The following is a 26,455-nucleotide window of genomic DNA, read 5'->3' on the forward strand; positions in this document are numbered from 1 at the left end:
CATCCTGACAGGAGAGGTGGGGAAGGTGGGTTTGGGGACTTGGGGGCAGAAAATTGGGAGCGTTCACATCTGTTGTGTCTATGGGCAAAGCCACCCCTGAGCCTGAGCGAGGAATGGGTGGAGAGAAGCGGGAAGGCTGTGGAGGGGAAAAGGCATGAAATGACGTGGGCAGAGTGGGGCACGCACTTGCCCTGAGACAACCTGGGGGCAGCCTGGCTCCCTGGCCTGCCTGCAGGCTTTTGTTTTCCACTCACCACCTACCCACCATCCTGCCAGAATTCCTACAAGTGCATGACAAGAATGTTTTGATTTTGTTTCCTGGGGTTTTCCAATGCCAAACAGTGCCACTTTATATAATTCCCTACGAGTCCCGAACATTGTGCAATAGGAGAAGTGCATTTCTCTCTGGTCGTTTTTCCTCCCTGTTTTATTCCTAATCAATTAAACCATCTTTCCCTCCATGTTCTTGCTTTTACCCTTTGAGTTGCTTGTATGCTTTGGCTCACAATTTGAAAAGCCCGTGGTTTTATGTCTGTCTCTTCTGGCTATTTTTTGTAACTACCTCTCACAGTCCAATCTGCCTTCCATCCCATTTTTATAGAACACATTATGAAGTTGGAATCTTCCATGAAAGCCCATTTGCAAAAATATCCAAATACTTCGCCTCATGTATATTTTGGCATGTGCACCTCCTCTCCCCCCTCCTTCAGGTGAAGGTCATGCAGTAAGTAGGATGTCTGCTGGACCTTGCTTCTGTCCTCTGGCCCCAGCGCGGTCAGACACCTGGCACTCACCGGCCCGCTGCTTCTCCTCTCGGCTCTGTGCTGTGGAGTTTCTGCTCCGTGCCCCATGCTCGCGCTCTCTAGATCCCATCGCTTTGCCCCAGCACCCACAGTCTTTATCTTCCAACGACCATCTGCAGCCGGGGAGCCCCTTGGAGGTACCATTCATTTTGTTGGGTTTCCCTAAGTCCATACCAAGTATCTTTAGAAATAAGGACGGCTGAGGAAAGGGACATTTGGTGAGCCTGTACCTAGGTGCATTCCTTGCGTCTCCGTTAACCCTCACAGTGACCCCGCTGCAAGGAGTGCTGGTCCCAGTCTATAGACAGATAAACGAATCCCAGAAGCTTCCGAGACTTCTTAAGAAATATTTCACCCTGCCTAAAGCTCCAGGGGACTGGTGGCTGTCACTGTGCAGCACCGGGGCACTCGCGCAGTAGGCACCTCAGTTAAAGGTGTGGCTTTGCTTTGCTTCCACACTGAGCTGCCTCCTGGTGTCTGTACTCCTGGCGTCCAGGCAGGACCCGCCTTCGCCACTAGGTGGCGATGCAGCAGCACTGCAAGCAGACACGATGCAAATGGAAAGCAGCCTCCTGACAAGCCTTCTAGACAGAGGGTGTTCAAACTTTTTCTTTTTTCTTTACATAATTTGTTGAGGTGAAATTCACATAACATAAGATTAACCAGTTAAAAGTGACAGCTCGGTGGCATCTAGTAAATTTACAATGTTGTGCCACCACCAGCTCCGTCCAGTTCCAGAACAATCCCATCATTCTAGACTCAAACCCCTTAATCATTAAGCGATTGTCCCCAGTTCCCTGTATCCCTGACAACAGCCAATTGGCTTTGCATCTCTATGGATGTACTTAGTCTGCATATTTCTTAGAAATGGAATCATACAATATATGACCTTTTGTAAGCCTGGCTTTCACTCAGCATGTTTTCAAAGTTCATCCATGTAGAATGTGTCAGTGCTTCATTCCTTTTTTATGGCTGAATAATGTTCCATTGTATGGACAGACAGCAGTTTGCTTATTCATTCATCCACTGATGGACACTTGGGCCACTTCTACCTTTTGGCTGTTCTGAAAGTGCTGCTTTGAACATGGGCGTGCATGTATTTGTTTGAGTCCCTGTCTTCAATTCTTTGGGGCCCATACCAAGAGTGGAATGTGGGATCATGGTAATTCAACATTTAGCTTTCTGAGGACCCACCACACTTTCCCACAGTGGTTAACCCATTTTGCATCCCAATAATAACATAAGATTTTCAAACTTTTTTGACCATGACTCCCAATAAGAAATATATTTTATATTGCAACCCAGAATTCTTGTGTGTGTGTGTATGTGTGTGTGAGAGCGTTATAGATGAGGTCTGACAATTAAGTTCACAAACTTGTTACAACAATGTTGCTAACCTTTTTTAGATATCAGAGGGATTATTCATTAAGAATTTGTACCAACGGGACAAAGAAGTTTATTATTTAGAAGTGCGGAAAAGGCTGCGTGGAAAAGTTAGATGACCTGAACTTCTCGCCAACAATTCAGGGCTCCTGCATCACCACACTGCACCAGCTCACACAGCACTGTCTGTGAGGGAGTTTTTAGCCAGTAAACAAATAACTGTATTGGAATATCCTCCCTACTTACCTGATCTGGCCCCCAATGATTCCTTCCTTTACCCAAAGATAAAGGAAATATTGAAAGGAAGACATTTTAATGGCATTCAGGACATCAAGGGTAATATGACGACAGCTCTGATGGCCATTCCAGAAAAAGGGTTCCAAAATTACTTTGAAGGGTGGACTAGGCGCTGGCATCAGTGCATAGCTTCCCAAGGGGAGTACTTCAAAGGTGACAATAGTGACATTCAGCATTGAGGTATGTAGCACTTTTTTCTAGGAAGAGTTCGCGAACTTAATTGTCAGACTTTGTATCTATCATATTTAAATATATAAAACAGAAATTTCATGGAATAGTACTCACCTTTCGTACCATACATTGCCCTCTGATGTGCTCCTCCTTATTCTATTTTATTAGAAAAATATGATGGTTTTGACCCACCCTATTCCATAACTCAAAATGAAATCTTAAAAAAAATTAGATTAGCTATTTAGATCATAGTACTATTTTAAGTGTGTATAATACCTCCTTTCCATTTTGATAGTCAAAGAATTTAGGATATCATTCATGAAGTTACTAATACATGTAAGTTTGGGGGGAGCTTATTTAACTTGTAAGGAGGACATTATATATATTACATTCTCAAACATGGGCAACTTAGCTCACATACAAATGTGAGTTAGATTCCATGTGCTTGATAGCATGTGAGGATAGTTATTAGTTGGTGTATATTTTGGGGGGAGTATTATACTTGTAGTTTCTAGGAAAAGTCTGTGATACGTGCTATTTTTATTTATTGTATGGCTCAATTGAATATTTTGTAGAGTAGGATACTGAAGACTAGAGTGGTGATGTCAGAAAGAATAAGTGATAGTGTTAGAAGACGGGAGAGAAATAGAATAGAAAGAACTGGGAGAAAAGATTGAGAAGCTTCTCAAGTGTGCAGCAATTATGACTGTCTTCAAGAATCACCCAGAAGTAGTGGTTTTGGGGAGCAGTAGCGACTAGTGGTTAGAGTTGGTGCTCGCAAGCCGGTCCGTGGGCTTAGGTGGGGAAAATGACATTTCATTTCTCATTAACCTCCAACCAAAATTTAGCATTTTCTTCAGTTACGAATATAGGCAACACAGTATTAGCAGTACCTGTGACTTCACTGTCATTTGAAACCACATATATTTTCATCACATTATAGTTGCTTTAGGTCGATTTAAACATTGTTTATATTCATTATTTTATTTAAAAATTTTAAGTATTAGGCTTTCCTCTGGATTGTTACTTAATGTGATACAAAGAAATGCTTGTAGACAATACAACACTTGTGGGTTTTAAAATAATTTTATAACTATACTTCGAAATAACTGATTTCCTTTGTAATCCCATGTATTTTGTCTTACTCATGTAAATACATTCTGAGAAGGAGAACGTGGCTCTGCCGGATGCGAGAGGGGTTCATGGCACAAAATAGTTATGAGCCTCCTACAGCCGCGCCGTCCAATAGGGAGCCACCAGCCACTTGCAGCTTTTGAGAATGTGGAATGTGGCTGCTCCAAACTGAGATGTGCTGGAAAATACACGCCAGGTTTCAATATCTAGTGCAAAGAAGAAAAAAAAAGTACCACTGATAATTTTATATTCATTACATGTTGAAATGATAATACTACTTGGGGTATACGGGGTTAAATAAATATGTTCAATTTAATTTCACCTATTTTTAGTTGTAATGACATAGCTACTAAAATGTTTTAATTGCACATGTGGCTAGCCTCACTTTCTGTTGGACGTCAGTCGCCGCGTCAGGTCCGAATCCCAGTCTTGACGCCATCACATCACCAACAGTTAGCGTCATTGTTATTATCGTTCCTCTGCCATGTCCTAGTTGTCAGGTCCCCAGAAATTTCAATTTCCTTATCTGTAAGAGTAGGTATAAACCCAAAGGAGAGGATATGGCTTTTTATCCCAGATCCAGCCTTCTTCTTATACATTTCTTATTGTCAGAAGTGTCCGCTCTTATCTTTTATCCGTGCGCCTAACAGAAGGCCTCGCCCATATCCCTTTCCCTTACTCTTCTGCCACCCGTACAAATGAACACAAAATTTAAATTATATACATGAAAGCGATGTACAAAAATAAGGATAGATGAAGTCAATTTTTAAAACCATTTTAAAGGCTAAGAAGAAAGGGAAAATTCCACTGAGAAGCTGAAAAGATGGAAAATAAGTCTTGAGGTGGGGTGGAGTGGTAGGCAGACTGCAGTCGCCACCCATCCTGTATTTATCCAGAGAGGCTGAGGTGGCATTTGGATAAGACCCAAGCAAGCCACCAGCACATTCTTGGAGCCTGGAAACGGCCACTGACAAAGCAGGACCACCTGGTGTGTCTCTGCATCCCATCTGCAAGTCCAGCAGACCATGCACACTGGCTGGGAGGCCACAGTTGCATCTTTAAGAGTGAGGGGATGAGGAGGGGCTCCGCCCTCTCATTTGTCTGAGCCTCAGTGTTGGAGCCCTGAGCATCCTAACTCTACTCCCTGGGAATAAGAGCCCTTTCATCTGCAGGACCTCCTTTGGGGCCATGAAACAACTTTCTGTAGACAACAGTGTAGTGTCACGTGCACCTTATAAATGAGAAGGGAGTTGCTCCAGCACACAAGTGGGTCACTGTGGCCAGTGCCCGGTGAGGTAGGGCTGACCTTGAGCTGGCATTTCTCCATATGTGAGCCCTGGGGTCAGAAGCACGCCCCCAACCTCTGTTTTCCTGAGCTTCTCGCAGTGGCTGCCCCCACTCTGCCTGTCTGCAAAGATCATTATTCTCACTCTGGCTCCCCGGCCGAGCTGGGCCTTTGGCATCAGCCACCCCACCAGCCGGTTAAGCTGCTCCCTGCCGTCATTCAGTTTCTAACAGCCCCACCCTCCTACACAAAGCCTTGTCTGTTTGGTGAAGTCCAGTGGTGAGTGCCCCACCCTTTCTAAAAACATGGCCTTGCAAGGCTTTCTCTGTCCTCCAAAAGTACACTTGCCCCTTCAGTTACATGTTTGACAACTGTGCCCGTGGCTGGGGAGTCTGATCTGCATGTGTCTCTGCTTCCCAGTTGTGGGGCTCAGACCACTGTTCTCTAACAGCAGAAATCTGAGTCTGAACCATGCTGCACTGTGAACAGATGGCCCTTGGGAAGACTTTGAAGGTCTAATCAGCGATGCTCAGTGAGGTAGACACTTCTTTTTAAAGCATTAATTCCAGATAAAGAGATGCTCTATTTCTCTTTAATTCCTCAGTTCAACACTTCTCCATCTCACGGGTTATAACCTGGCTTCAGCTGTAGCTCATCCTAGTTCACAGGACTGTCCAGTTGTAGGGTTTCTGCCACTTCTCCTCAAGGAAAAGTACTCTGATATTGCGTCCCTAATTTTACAGCAGGCAGCTTGATCATTTTCATGGTGATTTCTCTCTCATTTCCAATGATTTTGGGCCCGTCTCAGCTTCTCCTGGTCAGCTAGTGTGTGCTTTACATCTGATACTTCTGATAGGAGCTTTATCAAAACATCCTTGAGAAGATGAATCCATTGCCAAAAAATTCAAATAATGTGTGCCAAAGACTTCCATAAAGTAATTTAGTGCCCACGTTCTGCTTTCACCATGCCCTGATCCCTCTGAGAGTGTGGCCGGCCCTAAGGGACAGCGTGCTTCATTTAATGGAGAAGCACCTTGTGTGAGTTATGGAATCAGGGTTCGAGTAAGGAGCAGAACCAAGACTTTCCTGGTCCCCAGTCCTTCAGCTCTGGCTGGCAGGTAACTGTAAACATGTGATCCCACTTAGAAGAAGGAAAAAAATTTTTAGTATGTATAAAACTTAAGTAGCAAGCATATAAAAAAATAGTCAAAATTTCTAATTTTCCCCAATTTTGTTGACTTTAAATACTACATACATTAAATGGTACCTTTGAGGAAAAGCTGATCGAATGACTTAAAGTCTAACACTTATTTTTGTGTATGAAATTGGAAACATAGTGGGAATATCAGTTCTAGCCCTAAGCGGTACTTTATCACTAAATTATGGAGATATCTTAACACCCAATGATTTTAATGCAACTGTGAGAATGTTCCTCTGTTGTTTTGTTAGCTTATCATCCAGGGAAGAACTGATGTCTTCTTAGTTCTCCTTTGATGGCAAACAGTGTTTGGGAAAGGGTAATGGTGAATATAAATATAATTGTGTTTTTATCCTGTTAGGTGTTCTCTCTCTGTGCATTTTTTGGCAAATAATAATGTGCAAAGCAAGTGCCTTTTTTTTTTTATTTTTTTGCTTCTTCAGAAAGGACTTAATATTTTATAGTCATGCATTAATTGTTGGCCACTCTTGTAGCTAGTTGTACTGGACCTGTCGGTATCTCAGTGTAACTTGTCAGCCGGCTGCTGGTATTTGAAAATAGGGTAGTCAAGTTATCGGTCCTGATGAGCACTTTCGTGATAAAGGTCACACTTTCTCTTTACACACACATCTTCAAATACAATGTTAAACATTCGTGTGCCTTGAATTTACTCTGCAGAAATTGAGGTCAAACTTCATATTTGCATGTGCAAAGTGTGTGAGCCACAACATCTCCCGGTTTGGGCTCTAAGTTAATAACATCCAAATAGTATATAGACCCCACCTTGACAGGTTACTGAGAAGAGAAAATTAGGTACATTTTGAGCTGATACGAAGCTAACCAGAACCTCCCTCAGCTTTACCCTGGGCACCCAAAGTTAGAAGCACTAAAATATTAAATAATACTTTATTGTATGTGCACGTATTTAGGTTTCCTTTTACCTGTGCACACTTGGGTGTTACCCTGGCAGCCAACAGAGGTGACTGGAGGTGTGGCACTCTCTGGTGAGCAGGGTGTTCTCTCCCCTTCCTGCACCTCACTGTGGAGTTAACGGGGCGCTTGGTGCCGGGTGTTCTGGCTCAGTGCTGGCTGTACATCTGCTACTGAGCAGTTGTCACCTGCCGGTGCTGCATTGAATCCTCGTAACACACCTGTGTGGTAAGCACGATTGCGCAGACCAGGAAACTGAGGCCATGAGACGTTCAACAACTGTGCCAACAGCACAGCTCCCATGGCAGAGCAGGGACCCCACGCTGGTGTATAGCACATTGCGCCTCTTCTAATTCATGCCCTTTGAAGATTTGCTCTTTCAGTGCCATTTGGTTGTCTGGAGCAGTGTCGGGGGAGGGGCCCAGTTTTCATTTCACCAGTTACCAAGAGGCTGGGTGGGGACCTGAGGTCACCGATGCCCGGGGCCTTGTTCATCCTAGTGCCGTTTCATGCCACTTTTAGAGAGGGTTCTGCTGCTCTTTTTTGAAGAAAACAATTTCAGGAGACACGACTTTCCTTGTGTGTGTCTACCCTGTGCAATGACAAGCTGTGCTTCTGTTACATTCAAAAAATTTTGTCGTACTTCCATTCACTTGAAAAAATTATTTGTACTGGAGAGTCATGGAGTAAATGTTTTCAAAACTCGCAGAATCTATTTTTGTGAAGATTTGTCTATGTGGGTTGGATTTTTTTCAAGGGAATGATGACTGCATATTATGTTTATGAAATGAAAGTTGGGTGGCATCATTTCATGTTTTTTCTCTAATATTTCTTAGCACGGATAGATCAGCCCAAATCATGCATCTAAAATACATCAGAAGTTTGTGACTTGTCCCACACTTGGTTCCTTAGGATATCTCCAAAAGGCTTCTTACTCTACCACTTAAAGAAAAACAAAGCCCTTTCTCCGTAATTGTCACCATCGAGCTCAGCTGCTGTCTTTCTAACTCAATCCAGGCGATGCTTAATTTGACTTGGAACAATGGACCCAAATCGTAGGAATGCAGTATATATAATGCCTATTTGGAGTTTGAAACTGCAGATCAAAAATTGATGAAGCAACTTTTTCTTACATTAAATGATTTTCCTTTGTTTTCTCAGGGTGCCAGTAAAACATTTATTTTCTGCCTAATACATTCTGTGCATGAATGTGCATGTCAGTCTGTGATAATAATTACATGTGTGTGTCCACGTGCAGCCATCCACAGGGAAAGGGGGCGGGTTCCAATCCTAACCCAATCAAATCAGTCAGATGCTTTAAAATCATTAGGTAATGGCTCTTGCTGTTGGCAAGCAGCCAGAGTATTTGCTGAGCTTTTTTTTCACTTTTTTTTTTGAATACCACACGTTTTAGTTTCAAAAAATAATTGTCAAAAATGCTAGGAAAAGGAAAATTAAATATGGATTAAAACAAACCGATTGCACTTCAGTTGCACATTTTTTCCCACACTCGACAGAAAGCACTAGGCGTGCACAGCGAGCCTGTACATTCACCAACTCACTCTACCTATGTCTTCTGCATGAAGACTTACTGTGTCCTAGATGCTGGCAGGGAGACACCACTGAGTGAGACCCAGCTCTTCTGGAAGGAGAGAGGGACCGTAGGTTATAACTGGAAGCAAGACCAGATGGGGGGCAATGCCAGGGATTGTCAACTTTAGTCCACGCACCCCACTGCCATTCATCAGCCTGGACATAGGTAACCAGTTGGCCACTGCCTTCCTGAAATGCTCTGCACCAACCGGTGGGCTATCCTGACCGTAATAGGCCTCCCTTTCTGTGGGTGGAGTATTGGGCAGATGTGGTCCCACACCAGGGCGGGACAGCCCAGGTCTGTCCCTTTGCAGCTTGGAGAGTGGAGGGCAGACTGGATTTCCACCCTGAATCACCCCACCCGCCTCCCAGGTGTCCTCTGCAGACCTGTACAATGAATCAAATTAATGGGAAAAAAGAGTGGCATTCTTCTCTAGTTTCCTTTGGGTTGGACATAGCCCCCCGGGAACCATTCCTCTCCCAGGCTAATACTGAGCAGTGGGTACAGCAAACCTTTGAACAACGTGGGTTTGAACTGCTCAGGCCACTTATATCAAGATTTTTAAAAATACGTATATTGGGGATTTTTTTGGAGATTTGCAGCAATTTGAAAAACTTACAGACAAACCTTATGATTTTCTTCATAACATTTTCTTTTCTCTAGCTTACTTTATTGTAAGAATACAGTATATAATACATATAACATACAAAATATGTGTTAATTGACTGTTATCAGTAAGGCTTCTGGACAACGGTAGGCTATTAGTACTTTTAGGAGAGTCAAAACTTATATGTGGATTTTTGACTGCAGAGGGGGGTCAGCATCCCCCACCGCTGCCTTGTTCCAGGGTCAACGGTAGCCCTGGAAAGCCTCTAGGGCCTAACGTACTCCTATTAGTGGTAAGGAGGCCCTTAGCATCTCTTCCTGAACTTTCCCTAAGGAAGTTGGTAACCATGATTCTCCACTTGCTTGGGATTTTTTAAAAAAGAAGGAAAAGATTAGAATAAATGACTCAGGTTCTCAATTTTACACCTAAATTTTGCTACACCAAAATTTCACCAGCTCTATCACTTTGACATTATTTTATGCCTCTTTAAGCCTCAGTTTTCCCATCTGTAAAGTGGGGCTATTAATAGTACTTCATAGGTTTGGGGTAAGGGTAAAGTATCGTAAAACATGCATTTTAAGCACAATATTAAGGTGCAGGAAATGTAGATGGTGCCATTCGTTGTTATTACTTATCTGAGGTCACTTTTTGACTTTTTTCTACTCAGATACCATTTCTTGAGGCCTCCTACTTTTCCTGTATTACTACTACGTTTCTCTGGGCCCCCAATAGCTGTGCCCAATTCCTTGCTTAAAGATTCATTGTAGGTGCTAAGATTGTTAAGGAAGGGTCCCTCGTTTTTACAGATTTAAAAGCTGAAATAGTTTTAAGTCATCGTAATGACAACTGAAGTCACATGGCAAGTCAGGGACAAATTCAGATTTTGTTGTTGTATTTTAAGTACCTCTTTGCAGGTGCCTGTTCTCACTACATTTTTTTATATCCCCCTCCCCCCCAGAGAGAGAAGAGACAAAGAATAAATGTGTTATCCCAGCTGGCAGCAGGTGTCATTTTGTTTGATTTGCAGACCTTTCAAAGAAACAAAAGGTCTTTTCTGTTCTTTTACAATATATGCTCTCTTTAAAGGCACTCAAATGAGGGGGGTCGGGGGAAGCACACACTGGACAGGATTTCAGGTTCTAACGGACAGAAACTGGGCTCTCAGTTACTGATTTCCCTCTTCCCAAGGAAAACCACATGCCATTGAAAACATTCTTTTCTAAATAGCATTTAAATTTTTATGATTGTTTCCTCTTGAAATATATATATAACTGGGGTATTCTCAGCAAATTAGTATGTTTGTAGTAGGATTGAAAACTTTTAAAAGCCAGTTAAGGTCTCTTCTATAAAGTCAACAAAGAGACTCTCTGTATACATAACAATAATTTACAGCATGTTTGCTTGCTGCAGCTATTTTTAAATGACTCCCACTTACTAACCCCAAATAGTTACCATTGGGGTTCAAAAGTCATATACCTTCTATCTAGTCACATAAGAGTGCAGGGATGTATTTAACTTAAATGCTAAAGTTCTATTCGGGAGTCCCTGAGGGTTCGTAATAAAAATCAATATAGCTAACATTCTGTTGTTTACTATATGCAAGACACTAGGCTAGCCACTCATTCATAATGTCACTTAACCTTCCCAACAGCCAAATGAGGTTGGTATCACCTTTATCCCCATTTTACAGATGAGGAAACAGTCTTACTGAGGTTCATAGCTTGCCCTGGGCTCAGCGCTAGTGCAGCTGGTGCCGGGTGGGACCCTGGGGCCTGTCTTGGGCAGCTTTGTGCTCATCAGTTCCCAGGTGCCAGCAGCCCCCAGGTCACCCACTACCATCGACATTGGGGGGGGGGGCGAGCAGAAAGGTAGGCATGGGCATTAGTTGTTGTTTTCAGATGTAATAATTGTTTCAAGGTAAAACCTTTGGGTCCGATTTCACCTGGAATCCACACTTTCAAATTATAGGTACTAAAGCAAAATTAGCTCATAAACTCTTGTTTGTATGGAAACAAAAAAGAACCCTATCTGGTGAGAGATGTCAGGAGAATAAAGTGCTGCGAGTGGACTTGGAAACCCTGAGGGTGCCGGGTGGGGGGCACGCCTGCCTGTCATGTGCATGTGAGGACTCGGAAAAGCTCTTTACACTGATAGTGTCTTAGGGCATTTCAGGACAGTCTGGAAAGTTCTCTTTGGTGTCGGATTTTTGAAATTCTTAGTCTTAAAAGTATATTCTTTCCCTCCTCCATTTCTCAAGTGAATTGTTAGTCTAAGAAGTCCCATTTGTGTATTGATTTGAGGGGAAAGCGTTGACCAACAATTTTTATGTTAAAGTTATTAATATGGTTTATTATTGCCTTTGGAAAACATTCGTCATAAATGAGGGTAAAGGCTTCTGTGGTTTAAGAGATGGTTGGCCAGATCCCCCTCCTCAAACATGGCCTGTCATAATTGAACTACTCTTATTTGATTCCGATGTCAAGCTAAATGATAATGAGAAGCAAAGGTAACCGAAATCAGGACACCCGATATCAAGATTTCATGAAGTAAAAAGCCATTGTGCAGCAAGGAACATAATGCTTTTGCTTTTTATCCTTTCAGTACAAATGAAATAAGCTTTATTGGGCTCGGTGCTTCTTAGAAATGAAAGGTTTGGGAACCAGATCCACTGTGGAGCCTGACGTTGGGTAAATGAGCCGACAGAGCAGTTGGTACCGGCCCACTTGGCAGCCCACGTCAGGGCTGGTGTGCCCCTCAACATGACAGCATTTCTGGGAGGGAGCCGCACAGAGTGTGCATTCCCCTGCCCATGAAAGAAGTGGGAGAAAAAGCCCAAGCCAGTGTCCTGTTGTCAGCTTTCCTACTGCGAGAGGCTGGCGGATGGGGCTTTTAAAACAACGTCAGTGCAGCGAGATCTGGGGTGCAGCTTGGCTCCCTGCAGCATCCTGCAGCTGTGTGTGTCAGGGCAGACACAAGGGGAAGCGCTCCCTCGGGCATTTCTGCACCCAGGATCCGCACCAGCCGGGAAATTCCGCCTGCAGCCCAGTCGGGGCCCAGGGACTTGAGGCTCAGGTTGAGGCTGTGGGCAGGGGCCGGGCGGGGCTGCGCTCCCAGCCCATCTCTCCCCTGCGGCGGCTTGGGCGGGGCCGGGGCGGCCCGTGGCTGTGTGCTGTGTCGGGTTGGCCGGCCACGGACCCTCCCTCCCAGGGGAAAGGGTCACGGTGCAGTTGGGGACCTCCTGGGGACCGTACCTGGCTGGGGCAGAGCCTGTGGGCGGCAGCAGCAGGCGTTTCTGGTTATGGCAGCTTAGAAATGAAAGCAGCAGCCACCGCCTCTGTGGGCTGCAAGATCAGCGCCCAGCAAATAAGAAGCCAGTGCTGGACCCGGAGGAGGAGGAGCACCGAGCATCTCTGTCCTCCTCCGTGTCCCTCAAATGAGGACTCCGGCCAGCACAGAGACAGCTCCACAGAGCCTTCCTGGGCGCGCGCACCCCTGCTGACATCACGAGGCTGTGACAGGCACGTCTCCGGCGGTACCTGCGCCGTCCGCGGCTGCGGCCCGGCCCCGAGCCCCTTTGTACGCGGGCGACATGGCCAGCCAGCAGGACTCCGGTTTCTTCGAGATCAGCATCAAATACTTACTGAAATCCTGGAGTAACAGTGAGTAGCAGAAAACAGCCTTGTGTGTGTGTGTGTGTTTGCTGGGTGTTGCGCAAGGTTCGAGAAATAAAATCTCAACTGGACGCCTATGCGTGTGAGCCAACGAAGTTTTTTTTTTTTTTTGCTTCCATCTGCCATGAAAATCAAAATGTCAGTGACTGAACTAGCTTTCCTTAAGTGTAGAGGCTGCAGTGGAATTGCAGTAGGTTTTGTTGGATTAAATTTTCAAGTGCCATGGCCCTTCCTGGTGTGGCGGAGTGTGGGATGGGGCACTGGGGCTGCATTTCCTGCCTCGGTATTTATTTGATTTGTTCAGGCTTTATCTAAATACTCTGTGAACTGTGGTTTAATCAGAGGGGTGTGGCAGGGTTTCAGAGGACCTCCTAATTGTTTTAGTGGGGTATTGTCTATAAAAGAAAAGTGTTCAATGGCCCAGAACCTAAGATGCATCTCTTTTGAACACGGAGGCATTTGCACATTTATTTGATCTGTCCGTCGTCTGTGTGGATGGTGTTCAGAACATTATTTATTTGAATTTTTTAAATCCAGATGTTTGTTGTAGCCCAAATAATGTGCTTTTCGGAAATGTAAACAAGCTAGGTTCTGACCCTAATCAGTTATTAGGATATCAGAATATTCTGGCTCCTGAAGTTCCGTCTCTGACCTACTTAAAGATTTGAGCAATAATATATTTCAAAAAGACAACCTCTAAGCCTTCGTGGATCTGGAATCACATTAAAATGAGGCCTCATGGGATCAGTGATGCCTTGTGTGTTCAGAACAGTTTAAAAACAAAGTCTTCTCTATTTCAACAACGGCCTTTGTACTTGCTCCGGCTAAAAGACCGGCAGGTATTACAGCTCATTCGTTGTTGGAAATTTTTTAAAAATTTCCCAAAGAAGAAAATGTGATGTTATATCAGGTGCATACTAATTAACCTACCTGTGCACAGAGCTGCGATTAATTATCGCCTCCACAAATGACCTGTGGCCAAGATTGTTCTCCTGTAAACAAAACCTGTGCAGGAGAACCTGGGCCATAATTGCATCGAGAAAACAGCCGAAGCACCTTTAGGCTTCAGGTATGCAGGGATATGCATCTCTCAGTGCGAGCCACAGAAACCATTTTCCCTAGGTTGCTGTGCACCACTCAATGCACCATGGGGCTCGGGGAGCTGTTTTCTACAAGTGGGAAGCAGTACTCGCCCAGACAGCGTCCCTTTATGTGTTGTGCCACAACTCATTCATCTGGGACTCACCGAGGGCACCATCCTTCACACTCCAGGACGCCTCTTCCTTTGTCTCCACCTTCTGATTAACGAAATGAATTTGACATACAGGGCTCTTGATGGAACAGTTTTCCAGTAACTGGGAAGGCTTCCTGGGAGTCTGACAGCAGCATGTGGTTTTCAGTCATCATTTTGGGGACTCCAAGGCCAGATTTGTTTTCTTCCATCTGTTTTTGTCATTGTTTCATTAGATAGGAAATTACGCTGTGATAATATCGAGGCCAGTAAGATGTCTTTTAAAGTTGTTCTCCGCTTGTCTATTTTCAAATTAGTCTAAACAAGGTATATATTCTCTCCAGCCTTCCTAACTTCTCCCCAGTCCCCCACACTCACATCAGGAAATGGCTCAGAATGACTGTTCATTTCTACTCGGAGAGTATCTGTGACACAATTTTGAATCCTTTCAATGCATTCAGCTAATATTTATTGAACACCTACTATGTGCCAGACTATGGGCTACAAAGGTGAATAGGCCATGGTACTGGCCTTCGATCTTCATTTCTTTACTGCAGAAGAGTGAACTTGGTGGTTCTCTGGCTTTCCTTTGGGGGTCAGAATGTTTTTCAGTCCTGTCTTGAAAGAGGAAGAGGAAATATACTTTATGCTTAGTCTTCCTGAAGCTTATTGCAACATTAACCTGCTTATAGTCTAGCATAGCTCTCAGTTTTACATATTTCAGTAGCAAAGAGAAAAAAAATTGTGTGGAAGACAAAGTCGAAAACAGAAGCCATAGTGCTTTAAGCTGCTCAGGGTAACAGGGCTGGGAGGGTGCCCACCGGGGAGGTCACTGGTTGGCCCAGCCTCAGGCGGGAGAGACGAGGATGCCGCCCACATAGCTGAATGGAGAACCAGACCCCTCAGTTGCAGAGTAACGCTTATTTATAAAAGTGCAACAGTTAAAAAGCAATAAAATAAATTCTGTAGCTATGGCTGGCTGCTCTGCCAGGTGGTAGTAAGAGGAAGGATGATTCCATGAGCATTTCCAGGTTTACGTTTCCACTTGTTTGTTGTTAAATGGCACATCATGAGGAAAATGTAATTTTATGTATATTTGTCTCCTCTGAAGAATTAATGGGCCAATTAAATCAGTCATTGCCTGGTGAGATGTGTTAGCCTTTGCTTCCCTGTTCATTCTGACACTGTCTCCTTCACTGGCCGGCTCGCTGTAATGGAGTTGGGAATTCAAATGGCCTGGAGGTCTGGGAATAGAATGTCCTTTGGCGCCCTGGCTGCAGAGGCTTTCCTCATCCTGTTGCTCCTCCCCCAGTCTGGTCCAGGCCTTCAGTGCTGCTCCCAGCTGCTGCCCTGGTGTCCCCCGTGACCTGGAACACTCCGGTGGTTACCTAATGCTCCACCTGCCACGGAGCAGCCTGGAGAGGCTTCTGCCAAAGATGCCGCGGCAGCTCCTCCCACACCCGAGTGTCCATGACCCCAACTCAGACTCTGCCGTGTTTTCCTTCTGCTCCCACCACATTTAACCTGCGCACCCCTCTGCAGCTCACTTCCTTGCTCCCGGGTCCCTGCCCCCACACATCAGCCCCAGGGACCTGGCACACCCTCACCCAGAGCACACGCCACAGGATGCAAACGGCTCCATTCAGACCTGCAGTACCTGCTCCTGTATGGCCTGGGACAGGCCATGAACCACTCTGCCTCCGTGTTCTCTTCTGTAAGACGGAGGCAAAACTAACAGGAGGAAATGAGCACACTTTCTAGCACCCTGTAAATGCTCCTTCAATGTTACCGTGTCATCAGTGCAGCTTGGGGCTCTCTTCTAACCCACTTAGAAGCAGACTTATCGTGTTTTCCATCAGCACCGATTCTCGGGGGTCGTTCTGTGTGCAGGCATCTCTTCCCACTCCCCCGCGGAGGCAACTGCATGCATACACTCGTAGGATGGAATTCATTGATTGCTTTGGGCCTTCTTTTCCCTAGATTTACCTTTTAACTTGCCTCCCATTTCCAGCTTAGCAACCACGTATTAGAATATTCCCAACTTCCATAAGAACCTACATTCCAGCAGTATGGGATGACCTGTGGATGTTCTCAGAGGCGGAAAGTCACCTGGGCCTCTCAGGTTTGCTGTAGAAGAAGCTCAGAGCAGATGGTTCCAAGCCATTTCCTGGGAAAGGAGGCCTTGGTGTGTGTCGTTGTGCAGAGCTGGAGTGTGTCGTTGTGCAGAGCTGGAGTGTGTCGTTGTGCAGAGCTGGAGTGTGTCGTTGTGCAGAGCTGGAGTGTGTCGTTGTGCAGAGCTGGAGTGTGTCGTTGTGCAGAGCTGGTGTGTGTCGTTGTGCAGAGCTGGAGTGTGTCGTTGTGCAGAGCTGGTGTGTGTCGTTGTGCAGAGCTGGTGTGTGTCGTTGTGCAGAGCTGGTGTGTGGGCTGACCCACCATCTGAAAACTCTGACTGGTTTTCCTTGTGTTACATCCACCCCACGATGTGCAGTGAACACAGGGTCCAGTGAGCAAAGGTACGGTCAGATCCATTCAACGTCTTCATGTTTCCAGGATAGTGTGTGTCCTTCCTGTACCTTTCGGTGAATTTCCTCCCCTGTGGAGGGAAACTTTTGAATGCCTGTTAACTATTTCAGATAAGGAGAATTTCATAGACAAACTGCCTGGGGAACAGAACAAGTTCTTTGTTTGTTTTGGAAGGAGCTGGTGTGCCTTGTAAAATGTCTAATGTCAGAGATAAACGTGCATTGGTTTGCACAATCGGGTGTGGCGTTTTTCAGATATGACATAGTTAAGTTGTGGTGGTAATGACACTATTTCTGTCCAACCTAGAAATGCTGGCTGGTATAGGGTTAGCTTTGGGGATCAATCATGTGCCAGCCAGGATCAGAAGCAGCTCCGATTGGCTGCTGAGCAGTAGTCATTGATCCTCATTTATGTCACCCGCGGACCACGGAGACTCCATGAGAAAGGCTAAGAAAACCTGCAGCTGTACGTTTTAGCTCTTTATAGAGTTGGTGTAAAGAAATAGAAAACTAAAGAGGTTGAACCAAGTGCCTAAAGCCAGCAAAGCAGCGCCCACTCAGTCTCTGACGGCAGGAAGCAGACCCACCTTGCCGGTGCTCAGCTACCCCGGCTCCTGGAGCCATTGTTGCTGCTGCCGCGGTTGTTCAGCCCTGCGAGGAGCGGAACGCAGATCAGCAGCCACGCCAAAGGGTCTGCCCTGTGCTTATGATGGGGACTCCTTAGAGGGTTTTGTTTGTTTGTCTGGCCTTTTTTTGTTTGGTTAGTTGGTTGGTGAAAACGCATGAATAATCCTAGAGTGACAATACTGCCACATTGGCTGAGGGCCCACTCTGTGTCAAATGCTATGCCTGAGAATTTATACGGAGGGCAACCATGTCAGTATTTGTCCAAACTGGGCCACGGTTGAAAGTGCAAGTTAATAATTATGCTCGGACACTAGGCATGAACTGGTACTTCCCCGGGCCAAGGAGGCATGTGGTCATGTGATCACTGCTTGTTATCGTCACTCTTTCCAGTAACGCTGCAAGGTTACCTGTTATCCACATTTTACAGATAGGAAAAAAGAAAAATGAGAATTGGAAAAGTGTTTTGCTCATAGCCAGGATGCTAGTAAGTGCCCTGAAGCCCACCCCCAATCCAGTTGATAATCTCATTTTTTTAATCACCTGTAGGATGATCAAAGGGTCAAGAACACTTTGGGCAACTTAGTGCTTCATAGGTAATTTCATTCCTGTTGGCTGATGCCCCTGTCAGTTCTCAGCCTCCTCCCTCCCTGGACACCTCTGATGGTGTTCTCTCTCTCTCTCTCACACACACACACACACACACACAAAGGATTATAGTAAAAAGGTACATTTCTTCTGTTAGGAGTGTTTATGGTGATTTGCCCCCATTTTTAAAAGTCTATGTAAATACAAAAACTAAATGGCTCTAGTAAGTAAAAGTGTATTAATGACCTTTACTTCTTTTAGAATTGTTGTTTGCTTTGTTGCTGAGGTTTCTCTGATACGTTGTATTCTTTTCAGGAAACTGTAACAAACCCCTGATTCTCTTTAGCCCTGAGAACAGGGAGAATATTTCCAGTGATCGTGGAAATCTGTCTATAACTCAGGTGTCTCATTGTACCCGGTATCTCCGGTCTCCGCCACCATAAAACTCCACAGACTGGCAGCACAAAAGGATTTATTTCCAACGTCCTTGCCTACTTTTGCACACTGCTCGGTGACATCACCAAGAACTGAAGTGTCAGAGCCGCAGTAGGCCAAGGGGAGCACTGACCAGACAATGTTACAATCTGGGAGCAGCCCAGGGTATTTGAGACAATTGCCAGTATTTCGATGTATCAACTGATATAAAATGCAAATATTCTCTTTATTTGAAAGACGTCTGTTCCGAAAGGTTTTAATACCCATGATTCATTGTTCACTTTAGGGTACAGTTAAAGGAATTCAATGGGCTACATGGGTCCTGATCAGCATATTGGTGATAGAGATGTGTTGTGAGCCTTTTGTGATGATGCAGAATGAGCTAGGCGCCGACATGAGTCTGGGCTGATGAGATGACATTTGACTGTGTTGGGGCTGTTCTGTCGATTGACAGCCCTACATATAAACTTTTTGTGCAGGTTCTTGGCCAGGACTAAGCCTTAAATTTATTTAGTGCCTTGTAGTTTACTCAGTGCCTTCAAACACATGACCTCATTTGGTGAATGAGATGCATTCTTTGTGAATAAAACAGCTTCTTAAACGTCCCTGGTTTCGGATGATAAGGTTTAATTCTCCCCAAGTTCAGCTTCTGTGGTATAACAGCCCCATCGAGCGTCAGGTAGGTATTTTGTGAGGTTTCAGATCAAATTCAAATGAACAAATAATAATCCTAGTCCATGGTCTTTTCTTTGAATAGGACTTTTTAAAATGCAGGACACCTTGGCATTTATCACCTAAGATGTGCAGCGGGACATCTATCCAAAAATCATATGGATAAGATTTTCTGAATTTATTTGTACTCGAGCATGCCTTAATCCTCTTTTGTAAACACTTAAACATTTCTCATTTTCTAAGATGCTGTGCCTTGTGGGAGTCACCCACTGTTTGCATGCCCCCCAGTATGGAAGGCTCAGCAGGCACCCCCTTCCTGCAAAGCAGAGTGGCATTTGTGGAAAAGATCCCACACAACTTTGTCCCATCGTTTTGCTTACCGACCCTCTCTTTCAATGGATGCCATTCATCACATTCGTGGAAATATTGCCCCATCGTAGAGCTGTTGGCTACCTGACCGAGAGAACGCGCTCTCTTTGAGCAAAAAAGTTGTAGCTCTTAAGCTTGGAGGAGCGATGAGAATAGTATTTTCCATAAAAACGTCTTAGTTATTCTTGCGTTACACTAAAACTTTCAATCTTAATGTCTGCTTTTCTTGGTTATTGCTCCAAAGTGCTTGATACTCCACAGAGCCAGAGAAGAGAGGCCAGCCCTCTTCAGGACTTCTTCCCTGAGCCTCTGTACTGTGCACGAACTAGACTAGGCTCGCTGCTTGGGGAGCGTCGGTCTGGCTGAGTCAGACCGGGCTCCGGCTCCGCCCATCAAGGACCTCACAGCCTCCCCTGCCTCCCTTTAGAGCCGGAATTCAGGAACATTCATGCAGGAGTTCCCGGGACAGAGAGAGTCCAGGAGAGTAGCCAGTGGTGCAGAAGAGACAGCGTGTGCCCTGCAGAATTCTATGTGTTTGACAGGCTATTGGCTTTGACTTTATGGATTTGTACTTTCCCTGCATCAGAGAAGGACTGGGGGCCTGGTGTTTGCAGGCCAAGTCCTGTATGAACATTTTAGAATATTCCCCCCTAGCAGGATGGCTGCCAGAGAGGAGGAAATGTAAATTATTCACCCTGACACACTTGACTACATGTCAGGATTTGGGGCAGCAAGCATTTCAGACAGGCTTTCTTTACATCAGAGAGATGGAAAGAAGAGTTGCCACGTTTCCCAGAATTTTGACCTAGGACAAATTTAAAGTCAGTCATCCTTCATTTTAAATGGTCCTCTCACTCTTCAGATTATCTGGGGATTAAAGAGAAGGGTGTGTGTGTGTGTGTGTTTGTGTGTGTGTGTGTGTGTTTATATATTTCTATAAGTTAAATTTAGTCATGTAGCTCACCTATATTCTGATAAAAGTTTAATCATGTAGCTCACCTATATTCTGAAAGAAGTTTAATCATGTAGCTCACCTATACTCTGATACACATTTTTCTTCTCTTGCACAGAAGAGACAAGCACAAGCATTGGAGAGTTAGTCACTCAGAACTCCAGATGCTCACCAGTGACAGTTTATATTCTGCCAGCATATCAGACTCTGATGAGTCTGATTTTGGTTTAATTCCTTCCCACTGTTTAGTCATTTGATGAGCTGCAGATGGAAATTGAAGCCAAAGCCATAAAATTTCAGCTAATACTTTTTATGCTGCTGTAAGAATTTGTTGTCATGTCAATTTAAGGGAGTTGAAATCTTTTTCGAGAAGGCATTCATATCTACATTAAGTGCTTTTATCAACTCTAATTTGATATACGGCTCTGACTGCCTCTGCTGTTTTAATCAATTGCTAAGTACAAAGTAGTTTCGTGGTAGAAGACAGCTTTGAAATTTCCAGAATTTCTCTGCTACTGCCACACACAAAACATTATGGAAATATACAGTTAAATTGCCATTAAAGATTTTTTTCTTATGCTTAGGAACACTAGGCTGACTTCTTTGAGTTTAGCCTTAATAAGGTAAATATGTATTTTGGCAGCCATGAAAAGGATAGGGTATTAAATTAACTAGGGCAATACTTTAGTAAAATTCCATTTGAATGTTATATTTATGTGGGAAGGATTAAGCAAATCAATAAAATGCTTCACTTGTGCACATACAAGATTAGGATTTTCTTCCCTGTTTTTTTCTGTTAGTCTGCTGTGTGTGACCCTTGTTTGTCTCCTTCCCTCACTTCCTTATAGGAAAGGAACAAACCTGACACTTTGTCTCTAGCTATCTTATGTGAAGGGTTTTGAATACATCCACTGAAAAATGAGGTTTATATAAACATCACAATACTTGTCAGTTACTTCTCCCACACCATTAAAGCCAGACTGAAGCAGGCTGAGTTATTGAACTTGACTGATAAACAGAGACTGGACCTCTGACTTTCTAAGCGTGGTCAGTTTCTTGGACTAGCTCGCTTTTCAGTAATCTGAAGAAGAAAAAGTTGTCACACTACACAGCCGATTGGGTTCTATCGTTTTTTACAGTAAAGTGACTGTGTGTCTAACTCAGTGAAGGTGAACAGAGTTGTCTGATCTGACGTGCTGACATTCTTGATCTGAAGATGGGTTTTGCGTCTGCACAGGGAGATACGGTGTTTATGGAAATTCTGGCATTCTGGAGGTTTTTATAACATATGGTCAGGCAGGCAGAGGATACTGTCCTAGGTTTTGGTGGATCTGTTTCCGTTAAGCCATGTCGAAATACAGACGGGAATAAGGATGTAAGATGCTATAAAAATAAAACAACAATCTGAAACATTTTTGGTTGGTGACACCATTCACATTTTCTGACTGCCTGCAGCAGCGTAGAAGGTTTTGTGACAGCTTTGAAGAATTTTAAAACTGTAAGAGTCACTCAGGTGAATAGATTGCCTGTGACTTCAGCAAATTATAAGAAGTTAGTTTAAAATTTACCAGTAAGAGTACCAATTAGAAGACAAATTGCAGTTTTTCTTTTTAAAACAAATCTGCTTTTGTACTTTTAGTTTTTGAAAATGTGTTTTAACGGAATCTCCCCTAAAAACAAGGCATTGCAGTTGAGTGACAAACAGGCTTAGCTGTAGATTGCTTGCACTATTTCAGCTCCTCACATAGAATCTACTTTTCTTAGGAGAATTTTATCTTCCTAGGGGAGTTCAGAGGGAATCCAAGCCCTGTGCTGTCCCACTCTGGGTGTCCCATTTCTCTTCCCTCGTTTGAGGGTGGCCCTGAAGCATGTGCTCCTCTGCTCTTCCACGTCTGAGTGCAAGGTACCCTGTCCTCTTTCTTTTATTTGACTGACTGCAATTGCAAGCAAATAGGAAAATGAGAGACATTTTAGCCTTGCCTTGTGTTTTTGCACCCCGTTTACTGGCAGACCCCCAGTCCTTATCATTATGGGAAAGCTAATCCTTTATGCCCGTGGAGATACCAGTTTTGATGGTGTTTGAAAAGCTGGCCCATTTTCAACTAAAAGAAAATAAAACCACTTTTTTCAAACTAACAATTTTAAATGCTTGAAGATCAAAATTATGAATGAGAATGAAGATTCTACCACATCATAAATATCTAAAAATCTGTTTTACCTTAGCTTCTTTGCTTGTTAACCATTTTATTAGCCACTTCAATGCTTATTACCATTTTCTTAGAGGGGCAAATTATCTTTTGCAATTAGTCAACTGCTTTACTTTAAAAAATGAAACCAATGTGAATTGGAAAGGCTTCAGTAGGATGCTGAAGGTCACCGACTTTCATTTCTAACTCCTAATTGCCTCTTGTCACTGATCATGATACCGTAACACGCCCTGCTCACAGGTACAATGGAATGCTGAATACACAGAACTCATTTTTGCCATCTAGTGCTTTGAAATGTGTGTCATTTCAGGATACCTCTGCTAGAAATAGTAGAATAACTTCATAATGGCAGAAAGAATAAAGACCTTTAATGAGCTTGCCTTACCCACAGCCTGGAGATGGGAGGTTGCAGGTGGTTTAGAAGCTCAGGGACCCAGACCATCCTATCTCCATCTAGATTGTCACCACATGATCACAAGGTGGCCACTTCAATTCCAAACATCTTTGCTTAGCTTACGAGTCAGGTCCACCTCCTGTAGGACAACACACTTCTACCTGCTACCTGAACAAAATAGACATTCTTTTACCAAGGTCTGAGAAGCAGAGGCAGCTAATAGGAACCACCTTAAAATATCAGCTGTATGGTAGTAGATGAATCCTTTCTCTGGTCGTCACCATGACCCTGTTTTACCATCATTAGTGTCGGAGCCAGAAATCACACCTAGACTCTAGGATAAACGGCAAACTAGGCTACCTGTCATCATCGTTCCTAAGATACAGATACTGATTAACAGCAGATGAGATTGGTGAACCTGGGGTCAGAGCAGAAGTATATGGGCTTATTGAGAACTGCTATTAGATTAAAATCGACAAATACAGTATGTATTCATTTGAATGTCATCCAACAGTAGTAGATGAATTATCCTTAACTTTGTCGTTACTAAGAAGATGTCAAAATGTTTTCCTGTTTTCAGACATTTCCATTTATGTAGAAATATCAGTATTTTCCAATGAAGGTTAGGTGTCAATCTTATGGTTGAGATTTAAGTATTTGAAAGGGCTTTATTAGGTACCATCCTCCCTTAAGCTACACCTTGCAGTGGCCTAAGAAGCCGAGCTAGTGTTTATGAGGGAATACTGTTTCAGCCACTGTGCTAAGCACTGTCTCATTTAGACTTCATCAAATCCTACTGAAATAAATACCATTTCATGGATGAAAACCCAAAACAAGCAAACACATAAGTAGACATCCCCTAGGGAAATACATCTTCCCATTTGCGTCTGGTCTCGGGGTCTCTCTTCTGGCTGGTGGCCCAGCAGGAGCCCTTCCCAGCCCCTCCTCCCGTGTCTTCACCCTAATGGCTGAAAGAGGCAGGTGCTGGCTTTTCCAGCCTTCAGTGAAAGCTTGCAATGGCAATTCAGTTGCTGGGGTAACTCCTAGGGTGTATTTTTCTTCCTGAGAACAGAAGAAATGCATCTTTGGGCCCTCTGATTGACCTGCTGCTTCCTGCTTTGGGACACAGTTTGTGTAGACAGCAGAAGAAAATTTAGTTCTAATACCCTGAAATGACTGTCAGCTGAGCAGGAGCCAAGTTCCTGCTCTGGAGGAGAGGCTTGCCTAGCTGGTGCAAGAGACCTACGTAAATCAGTAATTGCAACAAAACATGACCAGTGACCCACCCCATCAAAGGCGAATTGTGTACAGGAGGAAGACTGCCATAGTTTGTACATAAATATCACTCATTGACCACTAAGGCCAGACTTCCCTTTATTTCCCTGTGTGGCTGAGAGTCATCTCCCAAGCTGATTCTCGTCTCCCAGCCGTGTGAAGCTGTGACTTCATCTCTCGCCTCCAGGTCCGTCACTGCTCAGCTTTCTCATCATAAATGCCGAAGATCACTCTCCATCAGTCCCAGGCAAGAAATGAGAGTCCTTTTCAACCTTCTTTGTTGTTTAGTCACAACATTGCTAAAGCATGTCGTGCTTTCCTTTCCAAATGACATCTCCCACACCTGGGTCTCGATCACCGTCCCCTCTGTGAGGGCCTGATTACAGACCTACATCACATCCGGTCTGGAACATTCAAACCTCATCCTTGCTGGCCTCTCTGCGGCCACCCCCTTTCAGGACGATCTGGTCCTTGCCACAGCTCTGAGCACCTTCACTTGTGCCCTCATAACCGTGGGCTGGTGCAGAGAAGGATGTTTCTATACACGGATTGCATGACAAGTGCTTTTGATGTGCATGGCCACAAACATGCTGACTAGTTAACATGTTGTCATGAAACGAAAGGCGTCATCTGAATGCATTTATTGGCCACGTGTGTCCAAAGCATTTGTTTTGGTAGGTTTAAGAGCTCTATGGAACGCAGAATTGGACTCAGCCCGTGACTCACGGTCTGGAATCACGGCCATGGCTGGGGGTTGGGTGGGAGCATTATTGTCATGCTAGAAATAAATGCACTTTATGTAAAAGGAAAAAACATATGCTACTCTATACACTTCCATGCCGCTGAGCTGTAAAGAGCCTAGGATGGATGGGCCGGGTATAGAAATTAAGAAAAAGCTTGCCTAAAGTTAAATCAAAGACCAAAAGTTAAGTATAATGAGCTGATTAGTATATTTAATGAGTCTAGACAGAGGACCTAACTCCCCGCGAAGTATACACACTTCACTGATGGAAGACCCACTCAACAATTCTCAAGTGTCTTTAACATACAAAGTGACAGTCATCATACTGGCCCAGTGAGCTCATTTAGTATCATGTTGTTCTGCCAGACGAGGCCTTTGTTTTAGGGAGTGACTAAGAGACTGTCACTTCTTGGGCCAGGAGAATGAAAATGCTCTCCACGCTCTGGGAAAAGGAGAGAGATAAATTGTCGATACTGTTCCTAGGATGACCGTCCCTCCCCACTTCAGTCCCATCTGATTGGCCTCTGTTTCATATTGAAAGCTGACGATTCGGCTGCTTTTATTCAGCTCAGTGTTTTCATGAAGTTTTTGCTATTGACCCACACAACAGAGAGAAGGTTAGAATGTTCCTTGTGGACAGTGTTAAATTCATGCCAAACACCTACCCATGCCTGATGGTACAGGGCTGGCAGAGTCATGTGGGCTCAGAGTTTGAGTCCATGTGTCCGTCTCCCCCACTTTGAGTGGAAAGTTAACCAAGCCCAGAAGATCACCCCATTTCTGTTTTTTGCTTTTATTTTTTTCTTGATGGAAACAGAAGTGAATCCCAGTCTTCACTGAGCCCTTTTGCAGAGGGAAGTGATGCAACACCGGTCACATGGCACAGAGGAGCCAGGCCTGTTATGCAAGCCGCTCTTCCTTGTGTTCTCGGTAAGGAGAGGCTTAGTGCCCACCCCGGAAGCAGCACCGACCTGTGGTTCTCAGATTTGGATCCTTCTGCACAGGAGGAGCCATGATATCTTACTTTGTGTTTCTCTCTGTTTTATTCTCATGCCTTCTTGACCGCTGGATTCATTCATTGTGATTGGAATACAAACTATGGGGAAAATTTACTTAAGCTTCTTCAATTTACATTTTCCATAAGATTTGGCAGAGTTATGGATATGTACTTTGCCTCAGCCACTTAGTGACTTGCCATGTGACCTTGAGCAAGGTACTTCAACTCTGATTCTGTAAGAAGGTATTAATATTTGTCATACATATCTTTATAAGTAAACAATATGAATATATGTATGTATACCTACCCATAGAGCCATAACAATTAAGTTAATGTTTATAAAATATTATAAAATGTGTAGTATACAGCCTCAC

General features: G+C 44.2%; 1 protein-coding gene across 4 annotated transcripts in view; it reads left to right on the forward strand.

The window, feature by feature from the left end:
• The window catches only part of FRY (FRY microtubule binding protein), a 439,561-nt gene that overhangs the window by 187,514 nt on the left and 225,592 nt on the right, over nucleotides 1–26,455 (forward strand). The window contains exon 1 of one of the 4 annotated variants that reach the window (XM_019749609.2): nucleotides 12,403–13,061. The exons of 2 other annotated variants lie outside the window; for them this stretch is intronic. In XM_019749609.2, the coding sequence (XP_019605168.2) occupies nucleotides 12,992–13,061 (70 nt within the window). In that variant the 5' untranslated portion in view covers nucleotides 12,403–12,991. Of the gene's footprint in view, nucleotides 1–12,402; nucleotides 13,062–26,455 lie in introns of those variants that run through there. One more of the 4 variants, XM_074330085.1, reaches the window with a different exon arrangement.

This window comes from Rhinolophus sinicus, linkage group LG04 (genome assembly GCF_036562045.2).
Source record: "Rhinolophus sinicus isolate RSC01 linkage group LG04, ASM3656204v1, whole genome shotgun sequence".
Lineage (NCBI taxonomy): Eukaryota > Metazoa > Chordata > Mammalia > Chiroptera > Rhinolophidae > Rhinolophus > Rhinolophus sinicus.